We start from the raw sequence: 23,058 nt of genomic DNA on the forward strand, positions 1-23,058 counted from the left end.
AAAGGGACAATGCTCCCTTAGTTCTTATGCCTTCTTTTGCCCACAGTTTATTTGCTAGCTCTTCAACAATGATCACCAGTAATTAACAATTGCTCACCATGACACATAATGACACAACATGTGTGAACAAAACAACAAATGTATAGGATTGCAGAAAATCCAGATACCAGAATAGATTCATCACCCAAAGAGCAATTACGCCAGAGATTAAAGACACAGAAACATTACTGACCATTGCTTGAAAGTTTTTACTTCTGCTCAGCACTTGTTGAGTGATAATGTTCTGTAGAGGTCCAGCTGTGATTTGGTGAGCGTTATATTGAAAGTCACATTTCAATAAATCAGATGCAAGCAAGATCATCACTATGACAACTCGTTTCCATTTTTGAGCTAACAATCTTCTCGGCCAATTAGCCATTCTTTTATTACTTCCAGATTTAACTATTCGCGTTCTCCAGCTGACCTCTCAGCTGTCATCTTCCATAAAGCTCTACAGGCAATGCCCTGACTCATGCCAAGTTCCCATCGCTCATGGGTTGCACTGACTGGCTGTAACTTGTGCTGTAGTAGCACTCAAATTTAAAATTCTCATTGTCCATTCAAGTCTCACCGCTCCATCTTCAGGTCCCATGGCATTGCTCCATCTCCGAATGCTTTGCCAGTCCTACAAAGTTTCAAGAAATTTGTATTCTTCCATTGCTGACCTTCTGTCCCTAATCTTCTCTTCCCTTTTTCTTGCAACTGGTCTTCAGCTTCCTTGTTCCTCAGCTGTGGAATTCCCTCGCTAATTCTCTTCACCTTTCTATTAATTCTGTCATCCTTAAGTGAAAAATAAAATAGGAATGCTGAAAATCTGAATTAAAAACAGAAAGTTTAAGTCATATAGGCTTGAAGTGTTAACTGTTTCTACTTTCACAGATGCTGACAAACCTGCTAAGTTTCTCCTGCACATTCAGCCATTACGTTGTAAGTTGCTCATCAAAATTTGCCTAAATGGTCAAACATTGTCAACTCTCCTAATACCTCTAGCAGCTCTCTGCTAAATTTTAATTCATAAGTTTCCTGTGAAGTACTTTAGGATCTTATAATATTTTAAGGGGACCACAGAATTGTAAGCGGTTATTGTAACTTCTGGCCAAGTGAAGGTGCAAGTCAGAACAGTTCAAACACAACACTGAAAAAAATTAAACAAAGTTTTCCAAAAATCAGAAAACACAAATGTTTGAAATGTAGAAACATCAGCATCTGCTAATAAACAAAAGCTAGGACAATGACATTTCCGGTCCAAGGCCCTTGCTGAGGACTGGAAATGCAAACAGAGTTACAAGCACAGTATGTTCTACTTCAAACTGCTTACTTATAAACTGAGATTATCACACTCTGTTCACACCAGACAGAAATCCCACTTTGGATCAACACAGAGCTGTATCGCCTGATTAATTCCTTTGCACCATTATTTGCAAAATCATTTTTTTCTGCAATCAAAGGAAATTAAATGTGAAATGAGAAGTTTATCTTGTGTTAGTAGTTTTATGTACCCCACTACGTCAACAAGAAAATATATAACTTTGAATTTGGGCGCCACTATTAGTAAGATTCACATAAAACTTCTTCCAAGTTGCAGTATTTAAAGATAACATTAATATAGAATACGTTAAATTAAAGACTAATGAAAAACAATTTTGATGTTGCAATCGATCAGATAAATTCCACAAGTACTTATGGACAGGCTTGATTAATTCTTAGCTTCTTAAAAATCAGAATCAGATTCATTTCATGTTAGACTAATTGTTAAAATAATTGACAGTAAAATTAAAAATAACCTCAATCATTTAGAAAGGCAAGGGCACAAGATGCCTGGGAATACAGCTACACACACGCAAGTTACCCTCAAAGCCGAACACCATCCAAACCAGGAATGAGATCACTTCCCTTCACGATCGCAGTCAAAATCCTGGACATCTCAGCTTGAAACTATTGTAGGTACACCATCACCAGATAGACTTCACTGGTACTGCAGGGCAGCTCACCATCACCTTCTCAAGGTCAAATAACAGATATTTAACAGGCACAAGCCAGCACAATAACAGTGGCCTGTATAGACGGTATGTGGGGGTGGGGAGAAGGCAGGGGTGCTCAGGAAAGCAATTAGAAGAGGGGAAAGAAGGGCAAGATTAGGGACAGAATACCAAGGTATTCAAAAGTATACAGCCAAAGAGTAGGGCTTATTAGGAACTATGGGGTAATCTGTGTGTGTAACCAGAAGACTTTGGAAGAGTTGTTTCAGAGACAGTAGGAACTGCAGATGCTGGAGAATCTTGAGATAACAATGTGTCGAGCTGGATAAACACAGCAGGCCAAGCATCATCACAGGAGCAGGAAGGCTGACGTTTCGGGCCTAAACTCTTCTTCAGAAATGGGGGAGGGAAGGAGATTCTGAAATAGATAGGGAGAAAGGAGGAGGCAGATAGAAGATGAATAGAGTAGAAGATAGAGTGAGAGGAGACAGACAGGTCAAAGAGGCGGGGAGGCAGCCAGTAAAGGTGAGTGTGTTTGGAGAGTTAGGGAGGAGATGGGTCAGTCCAGAGAGGACAGACAGGTCAAGGGGCTATGATGAGGTTGGTAGGTAGGAGATGGGGTTGGGGCTTGAGGTGGGAGGAGGGGATAGGTGGGAGGAAGGACAGGATAGGGGAGGCAGGACGACGTGGGCTGGTTTTGGGATGCGGTCAAGGGCGGGGAGATTTTGAAGCATGTGAAGTCCACATTGATACCATTGGGCTGCAGGGTTCCCAAACGGAATATGAGATGCTGTTCTTGCAACCTTCGGGTGGCATTATTGTGGCACTGCAGGAAGCCCAGGATGGACATGTCGTCTCTTGAACAGGAGGGGGAGTTGAAATGGTTCGTGACTGGGAGGTGCATTTGTTTATTGCGAACCGAGCGTAGGTGTTCTGCAAAGCGGTCCCCAAGCCTCCACTTGGTTTCCCCGATGTAGAGGAATCCACAATGAGTACAGAGGATGCAGTATACCATATTAGGTGAACATCTGCTTGATGTGGAAAGTCTTCTTGGGGCCTGGGATGGGGGTGAGGGGGGAGGTGTAGCATTTCCTGCGGTTGCAGGGAAAAGTGCCAGGTGTGTTGGGGGTGGAGGGGAGTGTGGAGCAGACAAGGGAGTCACGGAGAGAGTGGTCGCTCTGGAAAGCAGATAAGGGTGGGGAGGAAAAAATGTCTTTGGTGGTGGGGTTGGATTGCAGATGGCGGAAGTGTCGGAGGATGATGCTTTGGATCTGGAGGTTGGTGGGGTGATACGTGAGGACGAGGGAGATTCTGTTTTGGTTGTTATTGCAGGGACGGGGTGTGAGGTATGAGTTGCGTGAAATGCAAGAGACACAGTTCTCGATCTGGGGGTGGGGGGGAACGTTGCAGTCCTTAAAAAACGAAGACATCTGAGATGTATGGGAGTGGAATGCCTCATCCTGGGGGCAGGTGTGGCGGAGGCAAAGGAATTTGGAAAAGGGGATGGCATTTTTGCAGGAAGGTGGGTGGGAGGAGGTGTATTCTAGGTAGCTGTGGGAGTCTGTGGGATTGAATTGGATATCAGTTTTCAGGTGATTGCCTGATATGGAGACAGAGGGGTCCAGGAAGGTGAGAGAGATGTTAGAGATGGTCCAGGTGACCTTGAGGTTGGGGAGGAAGGTGTTGCTGAAGTGGACAAACTGTTCGAGCTGCTCGTGGGAGCACGAGGCGATGCTGATACAGTCATCAATGTAACGGGGGAAGAGGTGGAGTTTAGGGCCAGTGTAGGTGCGGAAGAGGGATTGTTCCACGTAACCTACAAAGAGGCAGGTATAGCTTGGGCCCATGCGGGTACCCATGGCCACCCCCTTTGTCTGTAGGAAGTGGGAGGAGTTGAAAGAGAAGTTATTGAGGGTGAGGACATGTTCAGCTAAGCGGATGAGGGTGTCAGTGGAGGAGGGCTGGTTGGGCCCGTGGGATAGGAAGAAGTAGAGGGCCTTTAGGCCATCTGTATGGGGAATGCAGGTGTATATGGACTGGATGTCCATGGTAAAGATGAGGCGTCGGGGACCGGAGAATTGCAAGTTTTGGAGGAAGTGGAGGGCGTGGGTGGTGTCACGCACGTAGGTAGGGAGCTCCTGGACCAATGGGGAGAAAATGGAGTCGAGATAGGTGGAGATACGTTTGGTGGGGCAGGGGCAGGAGGAGACAATGGGTCAACAAGGGCAGTCAGGTTTGTGGATTTTGGGAAGGAAAATGTCTGTCTCCTCTCCGCTTATCTTCTCCTCTATCCATCTTCTATCCGCCTTCCCTCTCTCCCTATTTACTTCAGAACCTCCTTCCCCTCCCCCATTTCTGAAGAAGGGTCTAATCCCAAAACATCAGCCTTCCTGCTCCTCTGATGCTGTTTGGCCTGCTGAGTTCTTTCAGCTCTACAACTTCTTACCTCAGACTTTGGGAGTGTTGGGTTACATAGAACATAGAACATTACAGCACAGTACAGGCCCTTCAGCGCTCGATGTTGTGCCGACCTGTCATACCGATCTGAAGCCCATCTAACCTACACTATTCCATGTACGTCCATATGCTTATCCAATGACGACTTAAATGTACATCGGAGGCAACTTAGTAACATCACCCAAGGGATCAGCAGCAAGACAACTTTCAAGATGAAAGAATAGTGAGGGGTAAAACAAAATCTTGGCACGTTTGAATTGTTTGAATTCTTGTAGATGGTGAAATGCACCTGTCTGATGTATCAAGGTACAGACAGCAACATCGATTTATTTCATTTTAGTTGTGTTTAGTATTGCAAGTAGCACCAGCTGCAACAATCATTAAGGCCACTTTGCTTGTCGTTTCAAACTGTAGAGATCCTAAACTACACAGTTGCATAGCCTTCAAAGTTTGAACACAAAAGGAATACTACACAACTGTGTAGTCTTCCACATTTAGCACTATTATGATTATATTGCTCAAAACTCTATAATCTGTCCACTACTTCCTCACATTTGTCTTTACTTTGGAGAAGGATGCAAGTGCAGCATTCGAGAAGCTCACTGTGAGGCTCTTGAGCAGATGTAAGAAACAGGGGCATCGTGGTTTTGGCAGATTTTTAAAAATGGACAAATCTACATAATGATAAGAAATTGGAACAGGAGTAGGCTACTCGGCCTCTTGTCTGTTCCGCCATTCAATAGGATCAGGGCTGATCCGACATTCCTCACGTCCACATTCCTTCAGAGGGTGGTGAAGGAAGGCTGGTTGCAGGAAGATATGAACAAATTGGTCAGGAAGACAGATCTGTGACAGTTGGAATTTAACCCCGATAAATATGAGATGATGATCCTTCTTTCAAAGTGCAAGGCAAGGGAGTATTCAATGAACAGCAGGACACTAGGAAGCTCAGAGGAAAAGAGGGACTTTGGAGTGCTCGGTCACAGATCCTGGAAGGTGGCAGGATAGGTTAATAGTGTAGCAGGGAAGGCACGCAGGATGCTGGCCTTCACCACTTTATGGCATAGAGTGTAACCGCAGAGAGGGCATATTGGAATGGCACAGAACTTTAGTTAGGCCACAGCTTGAGCACTATTGCGCAATTCTAGTCACCACATTTTAGGAAGGATGTAATTATACTGAAGGGGCCGCAAAAGAAGATTCACTAAGATGCTGTCTGGGATGAAGCATTTCAGCTAGGAAGAGTGGCTGGGTAAGATTGGATTGTCTTCTTTGGAGCAGAGAAGTTTGAGGGGGAACATGATAGAGATGTATAAGATCATGAGGGGAATGGACAAGGTGAATAGAAAGCAGCCATTTCCATCAGTCAAAAGATCAGTAACAAGGGGGCATAGCTTGAGTGAAAAACAGGAAGTTGAGAGCAGACCCAAAGTAAAACATTTTCAATGTACTGCCTCAGGACAGTCAAAGTAGTAAATATCACTAGCTTGAAAAACTACTTAGATGAGCACTCAAAGTGTCATAACATTCAAGGCTATAAATTGGACGGGGGCAGAGGGCATGGTGGCTCAGTGGTTAGCAGTACTGCCTAACAGTGCCAGATCCTCAGTGACGATGTGGAGTATGCATATTCTCTGCATGTCTGCCTAGCATCAATCATATCCACATGGGACATACAGCAACTGAGCCAAGATTATGTCATAATCCAGAGCTATGAACAGTGACGGTTCTTTGGAGACAGTAGCAAAGTCACTGGGCTAGCAATTCAAAGGCCCAAGTTAATGCTTTAGACTCAGGAGTTCAAATTCCACGACATAAACGAGTAGTACTTCAATTCAATAAATGTGGAATTGAAGACTAGTTTCTAAATGGTGATGTCTATTACCAATTGATGTAAGAACACATCTGGTTTACTATTGTCTTTTAGGGAAGAAAAGGACTGCAGTCCTTAACTGGTCTGGGCTACATATGACTCCAGACTCACACCACTGTCCTTCAAATTACCTACTATATCAGTCATGTTAAGGATAACAAGGGATGAGCCAAAACAAAAAGCTTGCAGAGATGCCGTCATCCCACTAAAGAAAAATAAAAAAAATTAATGCTGAGGCTCCAGTTTCTTCTTCCATCACATTTTATCAGGAATCTCTCCCACTTTTACTGCCTGTCATTGGTATGCAGTAAGCAAGTTCTTCATTACAAACACATCTTCCTTGGCCATCAAATCCTGGAGTGTGACTTGAATTCAAAGCTGCTTTTGGCTCAGAGCTGACAAGGTGGTCCTTGAGGCAGCTTCGGCATCATCTTCAGCAGCATGGTAATGTGGATTGGGATTCCAACAGCCTAAGATTCAGCAATTTCCATGGCGTTTTTTTGCAGCAGTGGAGAATGTGGCTCCTGTCCTTGCCTCAATCTTGGGAACATAAGAGCAGTGAATTGAGCAAAGATGGACTGTGTCCTAATTTCTTTTTAAAATACCGGATTTCTTTAATAAGACAGGCAGCAGCATTTAGCGACGTAAATATTTTTCACAATTTTTTTGTAAAAATATGTGATAATAAATTACTATTCTATCCATTGTGACAAAAGACCTTGCACGCTACCACCAACATAGTAAAGTAAAATAGTAACAACAAAAAAAACTGAATACACAAGCAAGACACAGACAGATTGCAATGCTGATGTGCCTATTATGAGAGAAAAAAATATGAATATTCATCATGATTAATCTGGCAATAGTGAAATTCGAGACTTTTTTTGGAGAAAATCCAAATGCAATAGATACAGTTTTATTGTTTATAAGTCAATAAATATTGGCACAACTGTTTTCTACTAACACACATCACTATGGGAGAAAAGGCACAATAAAAGCCATGAATAGTCATGGAAAAACAGAAGTGTTACTCAAGATCTTATAGTGTATTCATGATTTTAAGAGATAACAGGACTTTTTTTTCAGAAAATAGTTTCCTCAAAGCAAAGAATAACAATATGCTTCTTCCCAAGTTCTGTGTAAACCCCGTTCTGAGATAGTAATCAAATAAAACACAATCCCGAAAAAAAAACTTGAGAGATATTTCAGGGAAAGAATGTTAACACTGGCAATTAGAACAAGTTTCCATTTTAGGTACCATGCATCTGCTACTATGACTCCCCAAATGGATACAGCATTCAGATACAGAGAAGCACCCTTTTCTCTGTCCCATGCCAAAAGCGTAAATGACCTTTTTGTCATTTCCCACATGAATCTTTGAATGCGTTTGTCAGTTTAATGCCATAGTCAATGCGTTATCTTCTAATGCACCCAGCAGACAGTCAAAACCTTCGGCACTTACTGCTGGACTTGGTTCTTGACAGGAAAGTCCAGTGTGTAATTTATTCCACAACAGAAGTTGCTAAATAAGAATGTTATTTTCAACTTTGATCAAATTCATGTCAACACAGTACATTTCAAGAACCAAAAGGTCACAACTAATGGATTTATGTAGGATATTTCTTGCGCCTTTGAGAAAAACCGATATTTTGCATGATGATTCCTTTAAGAACTAGGTTTCCCTAGAAGATGATTTTAAGAGTAAAGACTAAATTGGTCATGGATGGCTCATGTGACCAAGCTATCTTGGATATGATCAGCAGAAGAAAAAGTCAATGAGAAGTTAGTTGCAGGAATAGTGGACATGGCTCTGCTTTCAAGTAGGTTAATTTACAGTTAAAAATTTAAAATTTACTGAACACATCTCTCAAGCAGAATTCTGTCAAAAATCTCCATACTGGATAAAAAGCTTGACATACTTGACAACCAAAGGAGTCTATGAACTTCTGCGTTAGCCAATGGAAGTAGAAGCGCGACAATGAGGCGAAATAAAGATTCCTGATTTAAGGAACAATAAGAAACAAGCCAGCTCCGAACTGAGATGCTGAAGATGCCAGTGACACCTGTGTTCAATTGGGAGTTCACAACTGTAGGATAGTTGGAGCAGATGCAAAGGGCCAATTTTGGTGGAAGCAAGCAGAAAGCCCAAGAAATGCCAACCTTATGTAATTTCTTTTCAGACGGCACTCAGGCTAAGTGGGTTAACCTTTGGATTTCTGACGTGTTTTGGATGAATGTATTTGGTTGTAGATGGAAATTTGAGTAAAAAAGTTTAATATAGAATAAAAGAACAGTGATCATTAAACTTTTAAAAATTAACATTACTGACTACTTCAGATAGTGGAGCCATGAATATTTGTGCTATTTTGTGTAGTAAAATTGTTTGCTTTAAACAATGACGCTTGTGGCTTTTTTTAAAAATTAAGTTCAGTAACTGGGCTTTCATATGAAAGCACGAACATATGAAACAGGTACAGACGCAGACCAAGCTTGCTCTGCCATTTAATGAGGTCATGGTTAATCTGTCTGTGTTTTGAATTCTACATCACCATCTACCATAGATAGTCCTTACTCCCTTACCTAAGTAGAAATCGAGGAACGCTATCTTAAAAATATTCAATGGCTCCCACCACCACCTCTTGAGGAGAATTGCAAAATCGCATCAACTTCCAAGAGAAAAAAGTTCTAATCATTTCTGTTCTGAAAGCATGGCACCTGATTTTAAAATCATGCTTATTTCTTGACTGACACAAAAGATGTAACATCTTTCCATATCTACCTTGTCAAAACTATTCAGGGTCTTATACAATTCAGTCCAGTCACCCCTCACTTTCCTATAAACTCCAGTGGAAATAAGCCCAGCTTTCCATCCTTTCCTCAACAGACAATCTACAAACTTCTTCTACAAAACCTCTAAAGAATTTGCATCCTTCCTGAGACAAGGAGAAATAAAGTAAATATTGTATTCAAGATGTGTTTCCATCAGTGATCTAAGTGAAGCGTAGCATCCTTCATTTTATGTTCAATTCATCTCATAATAAAGGATAGCATCCCATTAGGCTTCTTGATTATATGCATATTTATCTGGTGTGAGAGTCGCAAGAACACCTAAATCCCTTTGCACCTCAGAATTATGTGGTCATTCACTGTTTAAGTCATACTTTACTTTCTCATTCTTACTGCCAATGTGAACACATTTTCCCACACTTGTTTTCCAGATTTTGTGCATTCAATCAACCCATCTAAAGCTGTCTGCAACTTCTTTAGGTCTTCTTAACAACACACTTTCTTATCTATCTCGGTAGCATCTGTGACTTCAACTACCGTGTCTTTATTCATCTCACCAAAGTCATTTATGCAATTGTAAAAGCTTGAAGCCACAACAGATCCCTGCAGGACTTTATTCATCACACCTGTTTTCTGCCAGGCAGCCAGTTTCCCATTTTTTCAAATCAACTTGTTCAGAGACATTATTACACACCTCAGGCGCAGGTGGGACTTGAAGCTAGACCTCCCAGTCAAAGGGTAGGGACATTACTACTGAGCCACAAGAGGGCCTCAGTATGCATGCTAATATATCTCCTCCTACACCACTTTTATTTTTGGCTGTTACATTTGACACGTCAACTCATCAAATGCCTTCTCTGGATATCCAATTATAGTGCATTAAAAGTTCTCCTTTATCCACATGCATGCTACTTCTTCAAGAAATTCCAATAAATTGGTTAAAAACAATTTTCTTTGATGAAACTGTGTTAACACTTCTTGTTTAACTTCAGTTTTTTTATAAACATGCTGTTATAATCTTTTTAATGATTAATTCCATTGCCTTCACACAACGACATGTGTCTACACTTTGGGGTCCTGCTGTGGACGCCAGAAATGTAACACAAGATTTCATCGAATGGAAGGCCCAAAGCTCAGGATGTGGATCATGATTCTTTATTGCTCACACCTCAGGTCTTTACAAATGCGAAGAGAAATTGAGCTTATCAAAGATGATGCAACATTTACACAAAATCAATTCTGTGGCTTACATCTTGCTGTGAAAATTCTTTACCTCTGATTTCTCTCCCCACAAGGCCTCCATACTCAAATAACCCCTGTCCAACATACAGGGTCTGTTTAAATGATCGAGCTGCCTTGTTCGATGCCCTCCCACATCGTTGCTGCTGGAAGTCCCATCATATTGAAAGACTGAGAGGAGCAAGCAAGGTAAAGATCCCAAGGCAGGCAGTCAGAGACAAAGCTGGTAGTGTTTGGAATGTCTATGAGGGAAAAATGTTCAACCAAAAAACAAGAGTAGGCCATGTGGCCCTTCCAGCCTGCTCTGTCATTCAAAAAGTTCATGGCTAATCTGATTTTATCCGAAGCTCTACATTTTAGTTTTAGCCTTCAGTAGCAGGTAAGGCTAAGGTGTTGCAATTCAGATGCAATTCAATTCGTCAAACAAATTCTAAGCAAAACACACTTTAATTTTACACTACAATTCAAACACACAAATACTCCCATTAATTGTTCATGCCCTTACCAATGCAAGAATCTATGTCCCTCTACCTTAGCAATAGTTAAAGATTCTGCATCCTCCTGTGGATGGGAATTCCAAAGACTCTCAAACCTAAGAGAAAACATTTATTTATACTTGCCTCAAACGGGCAACAACTTGTTTTTTGACTGTGAGCCCCAGTCCTAGATTCTCCCACAACAGTAAATATCCTTTCCAAATCCACCTGATTAAGTCCTCTCAGGATCTAATGTGTTGCAATTAAGTCATCTCTGATTATTCTAAACTGCAGAAGATACAGGTGTTGGCTGCTAGTCTTTCCTCATTCCAATATTAGATTAGAAAACATTCTCTAAACTGTTTCCAAGTAATTTGCATAAGAGTGCTGTTACAGACCAGACCAAATATATCAAGATAGCCGAGACCCCTAACTTTTTCTTGAAGGTAAGGCTAAGGCGTTGCAATTCAGATGCAATTCAATTCGTAAACAAATTCTAAGCACAACACACTTTAATTTTACACTACAATTCAAACACACAAAATGAAAATAAAAGAATTGGCTTAATTGTAAGTCAATCGAATAGCATATTAACTACTAATAATTAACTCTTCCAATATCGTAACACACTCATAGCATAGGCAAATTCATTAGAATAGATTTTCTCACATTCAATTCTAGCACCTGGAAGAGAGCCCGTTATTAGCGGTAACAGAGACAGGAATAACTGCTTCCACATCCAGCTTCAAGACCCTAACAATTGCTACTGAAGGCTAAAACTAAAAAAAATCCTGGTTCTATGTGAGCTTGACCCCCACCCTCTCAGGCTTCTTCCACTGTTCCAACATTTTTTATAAAACTTAAGGATTCTCAAGCTGTTTACTTCACTGGCTTGTAGCAAACCATTCAGTAACTATCTCAACATTTCTTCATAAAAATAACCATGACAAATTATACCTCTAAAAGGCAGAGAATTGTCACAGCGCTGACAGAGATGCTTTTTTCAATGATGCCCTGTTTAGTTGAAGCATAACCTATATATTCTTGCAATCAATGCCCTCCACCCTTGCAATAAAACACAACATTTCTCTTGGCTTTCCTAATTAATCCTCTGTGATTCATGCAAGCACATTTGGTCTCTCTGCATCTTAGAGCTCAGCAATCTCTCACCATTTAGATAACCTGATTATTTCTTTGTATGAAAATGGACAATTTCATACCTTCCCACATTGTATTCCATTTGCCAGATTGTTGCTAACTCACTTAACATATATATGTCCCCTTTTAGGCTCCTTATGCTCCCTTCACAAGTCATTTTCCTATCTACCTTTGTCATCTGTAAATTTAGTTACCACACCAGTCGTCGCTGTGTTCAACTGAATTTCGTAAACTGTGAAGAGTTGAGGCCCCGACATTGGCAAACCAGTCATGATAATCTGTGAGACTGAAAAAGACCCACTTGGTCCTACTCTGCTTCCTGTTAGCTAGGCAACTTGCTATCCATACCAATATGTTGGTCCTCGTTAAACTTCTATAATGCAGTAAGTGAGGTACTTCACATCACAAGGTAAAGGTAGAAAATTAAAATCTGAACACATTATAAAGTAATATAGGAAACGATATGGAGGCAAAAGGATTCAATTAGATAAATGTTTGGCAAATTTGAGGAAAGGTTTACTGAAATAAAAGGTGTGCACTAAATATTCAACTATTCAAATGCTTTTGAAGTCTTGTAAATCAATCTTTACCAATATCACTGACATTCTCATACTTAAGCAAAAATCCTAGCAAAAAATCCTGAAGTGATTCAGCAGAATTTGAGAGCTCACCAGGATCTTCCCAGACTAAGCCCTTCAAAGAAAATGCACAATGCTCTTTTTTAAAAAAATCCAGTCATCTATTTTTTTGAAACGTCTGAAGGTCATTTTGGAACCAAAAAGAAAATCTCAGTCGCCAGAGTCTCTGAGAAGATTTTCTGTTGACATCCATACTGATGGCATTTCACCTATTCAAGACACAGCTTGGATCAATATGTTATTGTTCCTGTTAAAACATTGATAACACAAGAACGCCTAACAACACCTCCCAAGGTCATCCAAAGTTTTCTTTTTCTTGTGACCCTTGACCTGAATGGTGACATAAGAAAAACATATCAGGCAACTCAAAAGTAAAAATGAAAATTACTTCCAGATTCATGTTTTCCACTACTATCTCAGCAGTGAGGGACTGTTGCAATCTTAAATCAGTGAGGTGACAGCATTGTCTAATAATTTCCTCCCAGTATTCTTGAGGGCAGAGAGATGCCCAGAGCAAAATTGTGGAAAGAACTGGCTGCAAATGAATCCAAAAATATATTCACAATCATTTATCCTGTACTGCAAAAATATTAAAGATTAAAACAGAAGCATTAATTTCTGTATGGATAAACACCATAATTCCACATTTAAATGCAGGCATTATTATATACTTAATGAGCAGCATAAGAACAAAGTTTTATTGGCTTTACTTCACCCACAACCTAGAAAAACAGACTGCCTTTATTACAGGTAGATTTCATCTTGTTCTTCTGGAGACTGACATATGAAATTTTTGCTTTTGTTGTCGTTCCCAGAAATTTGAAATCATTGCATTTTTAGACATAAAAGCTTCAGAACATTTCACACTGCTGTGGACTGATTTTTTGAGAATGCAATACAAGACTGTAGTTCAGTAGTATGTGATGTGACATTCTAGATACTTATGCATTGATACACAGGAACATTAAGTTCTTGGGCTATAGTGAAATAAAATAACAAAATAAGAAAAATTATTACAGTTTTCAGCTACATTATACATATAATAGAGTAAAACATCACAAAAATGTTCACAGGAACATAAAAACACTGATCACAGAAAGAGTTCAAGAAAGAGCTGATTCAAGGAATTGCCAAAGTTTGACCAAAGAACTAGACTTGTGGAAGTTCTTCAAAAGGACAAATGATGGAGAGGCGAGAATGTTTATAGTGGCCTGGAGGTAGGGACTAACAATCTAAAACTCTGATTAATTTTCTGGGGACAATGGATTGAATAGCAGATGGTGCAATTTAAATTTAAAATTAGAAGAAAAGCTGGCTTAATGTCAGCACTATCTAGTTCACTGATGTCCTTCAGGAAATCTACAACCATTATCCAGTGTGGTCTACATGTGATCCACAGTAATGTATTTGACTCTTAGCAGTTACAGACGGGGCAGTACATCCTGGTCCAGTGAACGACCCCCACAACCAATAACCAAACTAAAAAAAATTAACTCAAAAAGAATTCTAGAGCTTAGGACCTACAATGCTTACACTTCGGATTTTTTTTGGGGGAGTGGGGGAGGTTGCTGTTTCCATTATTTATGCAAGAAAATATGTTTTAATGGGTAAATGCAGGGATGGTGAGAAACTAATAGTTAATTTAAAGACTTCATAAACATTACTTTCAGGGAATTGATTGCTTGCTTAAATGGACGATCATTTCTTGTTTTTTTACTGAATTCAGATTGTATAAAATTGATGTTTTATGGTTCATGATTTTGGATGATTTTTAGTAAATACCAAACTTGAGCTAAGGGCGAGCCAAAGGACCTACCTTCACTTCTTTTCAATATCCACAATGTGCATTTTTCTTTAATATTTTAATACTGATTCGTATTACTGTCTGGGCGGGGATTTTTCAAATGAGACCCTTCTTGACAAATGGAATGAAAGTACACCAGACAAATGCAGTGAATTGTACTGCAGTCAAGCAGAATAGTTTATACATCCAGTACTCACAATATTCCAGAACAGCGGGTTGAAAGCAACAGCCAAGATAGCAATATTGAACTTCACGTCCGTCCAATCGAAGTAGCTAAAAACATTGGCCATTATTGAAATGTCGATCTGAAAGAAAAAATTTTATAAACTTTAATTTCTGACAAATGCAATTAACACCTAATTCACAAAACACACATTTGAGCCATTTCAGAACTGAGGCAAGGTCACTAGACCCAAACAATTAACTCTGATTTCTCTTCACAGCTGCTGCCAGACCTGCTGAGCTTTTCTAGAAACCTCTGTTTTTGTTCCTGATTTACAGCATTTGCAGTTCTTTCCATTTTTATTAAGTATAGTAGATTTCCTTTCCTAGCAACCCGGTGGGTTTTTTTTTACCAATCACAGCTGTCATAGTCACAGCCATCAAGCTGTGGTGCGATTTGAACTCACCTCTTAAGAACATTAGCCTCAGTCTCTAATTTAACAGTCCTATGACCCTACATCACCATTTCCCCATAGCTCTGTGATATCTCTCACATAGACAACTTGGCAATTGAAGTAAACATAAACTACCAAGTGGGTAAGTCACTGTCACTTGTAGAGCAACACTCTCTCTGGTCAAGATAACAAAGTGTGGAGCTGGATGAACACAGCAGGCCAAGCAGCATCTCAGGAGCACAAAAGCTGACGTTTCGGGCCTAGACCCTTCATCAAAGAGAAAAGGGTCTAGGCCCGAAATGTCAGCTTTTGTGCTCCTGAGATGCTGCTTGGCCTGCTATGTTCATCCAGCTCCACACTTTGTTATCTTGGATTCTACAGCATTTGCAGTTCCCATTATCACTCTCTCTAGTCAATCCTCTTCTGACAGTGGGAAGTGGATTTATTTTTATAAAACTGGTGGATCAAAAAACCCAAGCCATATATTACAGATGATAAAACGTGCTGACAATGCTTGTATGTAATACAATGGGAGAAGCATGTCAAGTTTAACTGGAAATAGTTGTGGTTTGGAAATGTGAACTAATTCTCAAAAGTATTAAACAAATTATAGTAATTTAATGTTGACTTTACCACATTTAGAACACAAGAGATCAGCAATAAAGACATGATTCTGCTATTAGTTTCAATGTAGCTCTGTGAAATATAAAATATTGAAGGCCACCACAGCTACGCTTAAAACTATTTTAGGATACTTGAGAAAATGCTTCGAATCTTTGGCAATTATCCCTCATAATCGCTGAAGACAATAGTCAGTGCAGTCCATAAAAATCAGTCAACAGATAATTCATAATGCCTTCAGAGTCAAGTACTAGACAAAAATCAAAAGAACTGCAGATGCTGGAATTCAGAACTAAATACAGAAATTGCTGGAAAAGCTCAGCTGATCTGGGAGCATGTGTAGCGAAATCATAATTAATGTTACAGGTCCAGAGATTCTTCCTCAAAACTGTGGGCAGCTAATAGTAATTCCCCCAACCCTATCATCCCCCTCAACCCAACTCTGTCTTCTGCATATAAACCAACACCTTCCAGGCTACCATCAGTTTTGAGGAAGAATCAATGGACCTGAAACATTAACTCTAATTTCTCTTCCCAGATGCTACAAGACATGCTGAGCTTTTCCGGCAAATCGTTCAGAATCAAGAACATTTTGTGTCCTTGTAGTAGAGGTGGTGGGGAGGCTGCAGAAAGATTTAGACAGTTTAGGAGAGTGGTCCAGGAAATGGCTGAAATTTAACGTGAGCAAATGTGAGGTTTTGCACTTTGGAAAAAAGAATACAGACATGGACTATTTTCTAAACGGTGAGAAAATTCGTAAAGCAGAAGTACAAGGGGATCTGGAATTGTTGGTCCAGGATTCTCTAAAAGTTAACTTGCAGGTAGAGTCCGTGATTAAGAAAGCATATGTAATGTTGTCGCTTATCTCAAGAGGGTCGGAATATAAAAGTACTGATGTGCTTCTGAGACTTGATAAAGCTCTAGTTAGATGCCATTTAGAATACTGAGTCCAATTTTGGGCCTCACACCTCAGGAAGGACATACTGGCCCTGGAGCGTGTCCAGCGGAGATTCACATGGATGATCCCTGGAATGGTAGGTTTAACGTATGATGAACGGCTAAGGATCCTGGGATTGTATTCATTAGAATTTAGAAGCGTGAGGGGAGATCTAATAGAAACTTACAAGATAACGTATGGCTTAGAAAGGGTGGACACTGGGAAGTTGTTTCCGTTAGGTGGGGAGACTAGGACCGTGGGCACAGCCTTAGAATTAAAGGGCGTAAATTTAAAACAGAAATGAGGAGACATTTCTTCAGCCAGAGAGCGGTGGGCTTGTGAAATTCATTGCCACGGAGTGCAGTGGAGGCCGGGACATTAGATGCCTTCAAGGCAGAGATCGATAAATTCTTGATGTCACAATGAATCAAGGGTTATGGGGAGAGTGCAGGGAAGTGGAGTTGAAATGCCCATCAGCCATGATTTAAATGGTAGAGTGGACTCGATGGACCAAATGGCTTTACTTCCACTCCTATGTCTTATGGTCTTTGCCAATATTTATAATGTTGTAAAACATTTCAACATAGTGGTATCAGAGTGGGTGGTAAGTACAGAAAACAGTTCCACTCCACAATTCTTAACCTGAAGAATCATTCAATTTAATAAATTACTGCAGAATTCTGCTTTCAAATGCAAGTAGATTGACTGGTTGCGAAGTAAACAGTATTGTTGTGGTTTCCTGTAGCACAATGAAAAAGGCACGATTTGTTGCAAGTTTTTTTTATTCATTCACAAAATTTGGCTATCACTGGTACTTATTGCCCAATTCTAATTGCCCAGAGGGCAGCTAAGAGTCAACCACATTACTGTGGTTGGAGATGCATGCAGACCAGGCCAGGTAAGGATGGTAGCTTCCTTCCCTAAAGGATATTAGAGAATCAAGTGGTTTTTTCCAATAATTAACAATCGACTTATGGTCATCATTTGGTTCTTAATTCCAGGTTTTTACTGAATTCAAATTCCACCATCTACCACAGTAGGTTTTGAACGCAAGAACACTCTGCCCAGTGATAATACCACAAGGCCATCACCTCCCCTTTACTACAACATACTGAAAATACTGTAGTGCTTTTGATTTTTTTTAAAACAAAATACTCAGTCAGCCAAGAGACCAATGTCTGGTTTGCTGTAACATTTCACAATTCAATACATTTTATAAAACATCAAACAGTAATCTGAAGTCGGTGCTTTCATGATAATAAAATTTAAGACAAGGAGTGGAGGAGCAGAGAAGAAATGTGTAAATTAGATACAAGTTGCAAATGAGATGATTCTAATTATTGCTCTATGGAAAGTCAAAGTTTTGAACAAAGAAATAATAGGACATGCTGTATGGACAACTTGTTACAAATATCACACATGGGAGGCTGAGCTACTTCTAGTGTTCAAATCAAGGACTGTAAAGTTCCCAGAACATGATCTGTACACCAGCACAATTTGTACTGTGCCAAAAAAAATCATAACTGAGGCGCATCCTATCTTTGTTGATGAATCATTCTGTAATAATCAATTTAAAATGATTACAGTTTGCATCTGTAAATACACTGCAATACATAGAAAGACTTAATTGATATGGGTCTTAAACAACAGCATAAAAACATTAGAAGAACTATTTAACTGAAATCTAGCCAATCCTTTTCTTAAAAGATAAAGCAGCACCTGAATATTTTAAGGAAATAATCAGACTTGAGTGTTGAATGTTAAATGCACTTAGATGTGACTAATTTTAACACAGGTTAAAATACTTCGGACATAAAGCTAGGACTGTCAAAGTTACCAAAGTTGCCTCCAGTGATAATAATTTAAATACAGTTACAAAATGAATTACAATATCTGAAGTTCAGAAAAAGATAAGTGGCCATAACGGAGCAAGATTTGCTTTTTATAATTGATTTTATCATCCTAATTTATAAAGGACAAACAAAGCAAGGGAATACATGATGAAAGGTTGGATCTTGGGAAATACCAAGGGTCAGAAGGGCCTTAGTGTGCCTGTCCAACGGTCCTTTAAGGTGTCAGGACAGATGGATGAATTGGTTATTAAGGTACATCTTATACTCGCCCCACTAACATCATAAGTGCAGTTTCAATCAGTGGCTGGGAATCAGAAAGCTTACCGATCAGGTGCAGAGTCAGGCAGGGTGCCCACTCTCTTCTGCCTTCTGCCCCGTGTGCGTGTGTGTGTGTGTGTTGTTCAGCCCGTCAGGAAGGATGGGAGCCCGAGAGAGATAACTATTCCAGGAAGGAGAGGCCTGCACGGCAAAGCCTCCCTATACACGGATGACATCAATGCTTTCAGCTCAGATTCACTGTCATTGTGCAGATTCATCAGCATCTGTGACCAGTTTGAATTGGGCTACGGAGCCAAGGTAAATTGAGCAAGAGCAAAGCTATGCTCTATGGGAACTGAGTCAACCAAATCTTTATCCCCGTTACTATCAAGACAAATACCTGAAGGTGCTGGAATATGGTTTGGAGAAGGTGTGGCAGAAACTGATCTTTTGGAAGCACCAGTCCCTCTCTATTGTGGATAAAAGCCTGGTCCATCAAGTGTGAGGCACTCTGTTACTGTACATAGTGCAGATATGGCCCTTTTCCTGAACCTGCGCCGCTGCAGTCTGCTGAGCTATCTTCCACTTCATCTGGAGGTCTAAGATGGACCAGATCCACAGGGACAGCTTAAACAAAGCTCTGAATAAGGTGGTGGTGTAGTGGGGTCAGAGAGGGAACGTACTCAATGCTGCCACCGTCTTGATGGCCACCTTTGTGTGTGTGACTGCATTAAGTTGTGCGCAGACCCTCAGTTTGCAAACACCAAGTGTCACTATGTACTGACGTTCTACTCGTCGCGGGTGTTGCTAAGGATGGGACTGGTCTCACTGCCATGGAAAACTCCTTGTAGCTGGCCCATTCTGTATCACCTGTCCTTTGTGAAAAAATCTGCAAAGAAAGACACCTTTGACCATAAGTCCATCAGGGAGTGGTCAGCACATAGCATTCTTGAGACCCTGCAGGAAAAGGACAGGGTGCGTCCTGTCACGTGGCCCCCTGATCAGACTGTCAAAGTCAGCTGGCAGTATGCCTCATCACCAGAACTTTCCCACAGGCGCCAAGACACGTGCTTGGCATGGAGTGAGAAATGTACGACCTATGCAATCCCTCTTGTACGCAAGTCTGCCACATCACCGCATGCTGCCCTTGAAGTGGCTGTGGGGGGGTTACAGACTATCACATATCTCCTTCTGGAATGTGCCTTTGCAAAAGAAGTCAAGAGATAGATGCAGTGGTTTTTGTCAATGTTCATCCCGAGCAGCTACGTGACACAGGATTCTGTTCTCTACAGTCTGTTCCCTGGGATGCATACAAACATTGGCTGCATCTGGAGGACCATTAAGGCATAGACATAGCATCCTAGAATTCGGTGCAAGATGCTCTTTGGTCTGCCCAAAACATGTTGCTCTTCCGGAACAAGGAGTTTAACTCAAGCTGGTATTGCAGATTGGCACATTCCAAGGCTCAGGATTACCTGCCTAGGGACACACTAAGGTTTGGGGCAGCTGCCATCAAGACACAATGGAAAAAGGCCACAGCCTAAGGTCTTTCTGCCAAAGTTAAATGGTGGTCCGTTCAGTTATCGGACCATCCCTGTGCCTCAAATGTATGTAAATATAATCCTGTACAAGAAAGAAATGCAGTGGGTTGTTTTGATGACTACAGCCAAAATCCAATGTTTCTGTGTTCCTCATACGCTACTGTACAGAACCGAACTGTGTTTATGATGAAGCATATATACAAAAGGTATCTTTACTTATGAAGAACATTTTTAAAATAAAAAAATGTTGAGGCATAGAGTTTAAAAGCAGGGATGTTATGCTGGAACTGTACGAAACATTATTTAGGACACATCTAGATTGTGGTGTGCAGTTCTGGAATCCACATTAAAGGAGCGAATACAATAGCACTGGAAACAGTAGAGGAGATTTACCAGAATATTTGTTGGACTGGAGAGTTTCAGTTATGAAGAGAGATTGAACAAACTGGGGTTGCTTTCCTTAAAGCAGAGAAGATTGAGAAAGGACACGCTTGAGATGTATAAAATAATGAAAGGCACACACAGGGTAGAAGAAGAAAGAAAGATACTTTTCCCTTGATGGAGGGATCAACAGTCAGGGGCTGGATTTAAGGTCAGGGGCAGAAGCTTTAGAAGCGATGTGAGGCAAAAATAACTCTTTCATCCAGAGGGTGGTGGAAACCTGGAACTCACTGCTTGTAAGGCTGATACAGGCAGAAAGCCTCACAATATTTTAGCATTATTTAAGTATGCATATACAATGTAAAATCACTAGAAAATGAGATTAGATAGTTGAGGGTTAGGTGATTGTTTTGACCAGCATGGACATCTTAGGCCAAAGGATCCTTTTCTATGCTGTAAATCTCCATGACTCTGAAAGTTTTTTAAAAATCCTTCATGTGATATCAGAGAGGTCCAGCATTTTTGTTGTTTGCCTCTAACCACCCTTGAACTGACTGGCCTGCTAGGACACTTCAGAGGGGAATTACATTAAACAATCAAAACTGTGTGCAATTCTGGTCTCTCTGCTAGAAGGATGTTGTGAAAGCAAAAGGGTTTAGAAAAGATTTAAAGGATGTTGACAGGGTTGGAGGGTTTGAGCTATAGAGAAAGGTTGAATAGGCTGGGGTTATTTTTCCTGCAGTGTCAACAGGCTGAGTGGTGACCTTGTTGAAGTTTATAATATCATGAGGGGCATGGGTAGGATAAATAGACAAGGTCGAGTCCAAAACTAGACAGCATACAGGTTTAAGGTGAGAGGAGAAAGATTTAAAAGGGATTGAAGGGGCAAAATTTTCACACTAAGGGTAGTGCATGTATAGAACGAGCTGCCAAGGAAGTAACCGAGGCTGGTAGAATTTCAACACTTAAAAGGCATGGGTATGTGAATAGGAAGGGTTGAGACAGATATGGGCCAAATGCTGACAAATGGGTCTAAATTTATTGAGAACATATGATTAACATGGACAAGTTAAGACTGAAATGTCTGTTTCCATGCTCTACATCTCTATGACTAAGACTGAACGTTGTCCAAATTTTATTGTAGCATAAAACGCTACCATAATAAAAATTTTGAAACAATTTTTTTTCTTGGCAATAGCAATGCCCTCCAGAAATGCATACTTTCACTCAACAGGTAGTTTGGTTAGTTGAAGTTGACACATCATTTGAAAAGATTTTTGAGCATTTAGCTTACTTAACAAATATTAGTGGCTCTGAACTATCACTAAATTAGAAAGCAAAACATATGAAAAATGTGGGAACCCCTGAAAGATGGCTGGAAATCGATGGCAGAATATTTAGTTTAACTGTCGTGGTATTAGTGTGAAAACACCATTCTACCTCAGGTCAGCTCCAAAAGCATTTTTCGATCGTGCCACGGCGTTAGGGGTTAAGCATGTTTTTTTTCGGTTAAAGTCAGTGAAGAGAAGATAAGCAGAATTTTTTAAAAAGCACCTCCTGGTATAACAGGTAGAGAGATTGGCTAGTGAGGCGGAATTAAATGTCGCACAAAGTGCCAAACTGGCCAAAGCCCCTATAAATGGGAAGCGGGGTAGGGGGGTGGCTGATTGAATGCATTCTCTGCCCCTCCCTGAGTGTGGGGGAGCCATAGCAATCACGCGGCCTGCTCGCTGAGGCTGTCAGTGGGGGAAACGGGAAGAACGTGGGTTTGTGGGGGTGACGGCCGCTACCTTGCCGTAATCCAAACTGGCAAATCCTCCACAGCAATCCACGTTTGAACCGCTCACAAGTCGCGGAACACCTTCAAGCTCCAGCCACTTCGACTTTAGGCTGCCGTTCCGTCCTCTCCGTACCCACCACCTCCCCACACGGAGGATGTCAACGGCCGGAGGTTTGAGGGGCACATGTATGTGTCGGGGGGGGTGGTGGTGAGGGAAACGGTCCGTGAGCGCGTGCGCATCGGCGCGCTGCCCTCTGGGAGATGTAGTCCTTGTTGGCCCAGGCTCCAGACGCATAACTGACGTTTTGTCTCAGGAATCACTGAATTCGCTTGTAGGGGAATGTTGGAGCTAATTTGTTCGAACCAACATTGACGTCAATAATCTGTGTGAGTGATGTTGGCTGACTGACAAATGTAGGTCAGGATTTAACAGAACAACTTTGCTGCTCTGCTCGAATGATGGCATAAGGTTTATTTGCAATTTCCTTTGGAAGTTCTTAGAATCCCGAGTGTGGAAACGGGCCCCTCAACCCATCAAGTCCACGCTGACTCGCACGGCATCCCACCCAAATCCAGTCCCCTCTCCATAATCCACCTAATCTACACGTCCCTGGACCACT

General features: G+C 40.9%; 1 protein-coding gene across 1 annotated transcript in view; it reads right to left on the minus strand.

Annotated features, from left to right (window-relative positions):
* The window catches only part of pemt (phosphatidylethanolamine N-methyltransferase), a 151,442-nt gene extending 128,709 nt beyond the window's left edge, over nucleotides 1-22,733 (minus strand). Inside the window, exons 1-2 of the mRNA XM_048552447.2 lie at nucleotides 22,449-22,733; nucleotides 14,648-14,755 (exon numbers count right to left, since the gene is read on the minus strand). Coding sequence (XP_048408404.2) covers nucleotides 14,648-14,755; nucleotides 22,449-22,733 — 393 coding nt within the window. The remainder of the gene's footprint in view (nucleotides 1-14,647; nucleotides 14,756-22,448) is intronic.
* Nucleotides 22,734-23,058: the final 325 nt, after the last annotated feature.

This window comes from Stegostoma tigrinum, chromosome 23 (assembly GCF_030684315.1).
Source record: "Stegostoma tigrinum isolate sSteTig4 chromosome 23, sSteTig4.hap1, whole genome shotgun sequence".
Lineage (NCBI taxonomy): Eukaryota > Metazoa > Chordata > Chondrichthyes > Orectolobiformes > Stegostomatidae > Stegostoma > Stegostoma tigrinum.